This window comes from Protopterus annectens, chromosome 6.part0 (genome assembly GCF_019279795.1).
Source record: "Protopterus annectens isolate FY-2018-M chromosome 6.part0, PAN1.0, whole genome shotgun sequence".
In the NCBI taxonomy this organism is placed as follows: Eukaryota; Metazoa; Chordata; order Ceratodontiformes; family Protopteridae; genus Protopterus; species Protopterus annectens.
In genome coordinates this window covers 167,824,127-167,827,407 of record NC_056737.1, presented here as the reverse complement: position 1 = coordinate 167,827,407, position 3,281 = coordinate 167,824,127, and the positions used below count along the sequence as shown (strand labels likewise).

General features: G+C 32.0%; 1 protein-coding gene across 1 annotated transcript in view; it reads right to left on the bottom strand.

Annotated features, from left to right (window-relative positions):
• The window catches only part of LOC122803784 (extracellular calcium-sensing receptor-like), a 394,251-nt gene extending 391,705 nt beyond the window's left edge, over positions 1–2,546 (bottom strand). Inside the window, exon 1 of the mRNA XM_044073472.1 lies at positions 2,359–2,546. Coding sequence (XP_043929407.1) covers positions 2,359–2,546 — 188 coding nt within the window. The remainder of the gene's footprint in view (positions 1–2,358) is intronic.
• Positions 2,547–3,281: the final 735 nt, after the last annotated feature.

Here is a 3,281-nt window from a genome sequence, read left to right as displayed (position 1 = left end):
TAAATATATATATATATCTTACATATACATATATACATATATACATATATATGAGCACACCAGTCTGTCTAATAAAGTAAAGTAAGGGCATTGGGTAAATGGAAATGTGGCCCTGTGAAAATTCAATGTTTTATTAGTTTGTCTGTATATTTACTTGGTCAGGACATAGCTTGCACGCAGTTAGTTTTGTCTTGAATGATTGTGGTTTTCATGCAATGGCATGAATATCTCTCGCTCTAGCTATATATATATATACTGTTTATTACCTAATGCCATGTCAGGTGAGCTTAGTCTTTTTAAATGGTGCAATGCTTGCCTGTGTGACCTGTATGGTGTGATCTGAAAGTGATCCTGTACTTTGCATTTTGGTATATGCGTCTGGCTAGGACTGCATTATTAGATGTGTGTGTGTGTGTGTGTGTGTGTGTGTGCACTTGTGTGCACTTGTGTGCTTCTTTTATGAAAAAAAAGGTTATAAAGTACTTTAATTGATATACTTGCAATGAGTACATGTAACTGACTACTTTTATTCACTGATTATCATGCTACACTTAATCCATTGCATGGTCCTGGGGACTGGTCATTGCCTAGGCAATCAGATGTAAGTCATGAACTCACTCAAGGAAGGCACTTCACTGTATTGATACACACACACACACACACACACACACACACACACACACACATATATATATATATATATATATATATATATATATATATATATATATATATATATGGGTCTACTTCTACATTTCAAAGTTTCAAAACTTTGAATTTCTTATGGTCAAGACATTAACATTGAAGTTTTGAAACTTTCAAACAATTTTAAATGGAGATCACCGTACAGTGCAGAATGGTATATTTACCATTTTCCTCAATGTAATGTGCTCTCAGAGTTGGTATATTCAATTAGCAAGGGGTGTGGGGGATGCAGGGGGCTTGCCACCCTGTAAAAATGTAGAAAAAATATATATATTTTTTTTATTTACATTTCAAAGTTTCAAAATTTCAATCTTATGGTCTCGACCATAAGAAATTCAAAGTTTTGAAACTTCAAAATTTAGAAGTAGACCCATATATATATACATATATATATATATATATATATATATATATATATATATATATATATATATGTGTGTGTGTGTGTGTGTGTGTGTGTGTGTGTGTGTGTGTGTGTGTGTGTGTGTGTGTGTGTGCGTGTGCACACATATGCATAAGTGCTCTTGCATGTAGATAGTCAAGACACATGGTTATAGTCTTTATTTCTGCTCTTAATTAGTAAGGTAGTAATGGTGGAGTATCTGACAGTAGAATAAATGTAAGAACTATACTTTTTGTTGTGGATCCAAACTATTTTAACAAACCAGAAAATAATCATTATTGCTTAGTTTGTTATTATATAGAATAAATCAAATGACTTCCAATCACCTCAAAAAATCCTTCTGTCAGATTTGTGTAATCTTCTTAATGAATATCAAACAAAGTTAGTTTTATTACAGCTAAACCTAAATGCCCCATCCTTTATTAAATGTACATCCTGGTTACTAGTCTTAGACCAAAACACATTAATTTACTTATTTGAACCTACTCTTTTAATTTCACCTCAGAACTAGGGACGCATCATCAAAACTCAGGAATCCCAAAATGCCAATGCAATTGCCTTTTCATCCTTCACTCTTATTTCTTATCTAATGCAAAATAAGTTTGTGTAGCACAGTCATACATAAATGTGCACATGTGATTCCAAAGTAGAACCATTTCTTTATTTTATTCAGCTTTCCTTCCTTCATCCTAGTTAACCATATCTCTTTCCCCACTAAAGAAAAACAAATAATAATAATTTCAATAAGAACATGCAACAGAGAAAGAATTATGCATAGATTATTTCTCAGAATGCAGCTTAAATTAGTACCATAAAATACTAAGAATTTTAAAAACTGGTAGCATGGTTCTCTTGACAAAGCAATGGTGAGATACTGCCTGTAAATGAATGGTACTCTCTCTCTCTCTCTCTCTCTATATATATATATATAGATATATATGAAATTAAAAAAATGTTTTCACATGGCAGACAACTATGAGAAGGTGACAAGAACAATAAAAAGAGTTTTTAAATGATTTAATGGATAGAACAGTATTGACCAATATCTTCTCATAATTGTTTGCCATGTGAAAACATTTTTTAATTATCTCTGTATCGCAGTTATGCCATAATGTTTATGATCATCAAAAATACAGTTGTTAGCTCAATAATCTTTTCACCTATCAAAATAATTGCAGACCTAATTTACCACTTTAATGTTTTGATCACCATACAGATCATTTTCAACACTGTGAAAATAATTTTCTTACTTTTTGCACAGTGCAATGTCACGTAGCTCAGTGAAAGGAATCTGACTGGCAGCCTCTCCACTATATAGGGAAAAAATTCCTCCAATGTTCATGTCTCCTTTTTTGTTGTAGCCATTGATAGTAAAGCTTCTCAGCTGACAGGTTGATCCTGTGATGGTTGCTTTTGCACAGTCATAAACAGAAATCATTAATAATATAGTGGTAAGGGACCTCACAGTCATTATATAATGAAAACAGACTGATAGAAACAAGGGAAACATATTGAGACAGTATCAATTTAAATGGAATCTCTGAACATGTGAATGACTCTGATGTAATATCTTGCCAGAAATAAGTGTCCCACTCCTAGTAACAGACAAATTATTGTAGTTTATTCTATAAATTGTATTTTAAATTAACAGGTAAGGGAAAAACAGATACAGAGACAGAACATAGAACTAGAAATTGAAAGAGAGAGACAGATAATCTAAAGTTATCTCTTCAGCAGGTCGTTTTTAAATGTTCCTAAAAATGCAATTTTCATATTAGCAAAACCCAAATGAAATCTGTGTTATTCTATATACAGCAAATGTCTGTGTAAATGATGCCTGCACTGGTTCTTATAAATATAATGCTTCTAAACAAGCATCTCTGTGTCTGTCAAACACTTCTAAATTAGACATTTGCAATTTTCTCTAATGATTACTATAAAATTGAGTGCTCTGTTCCCCAAAGCAAAGCAAAAGGCAAGACACAAAGGGACCTACAAAAGTTCAAAAAGTCTTAAAGGTGAACTAATTAATTTTAATCTTACTTGTTTGTCAAGTTGAAAAAATACATTTTACTTGTACAATTGCTTGAATATAATGCTACATTTAAAAAGGACCTACACATTTATGATTTAGCTGTTGCATGCAAAAGAAACTGAATAACATGTTTGTGAA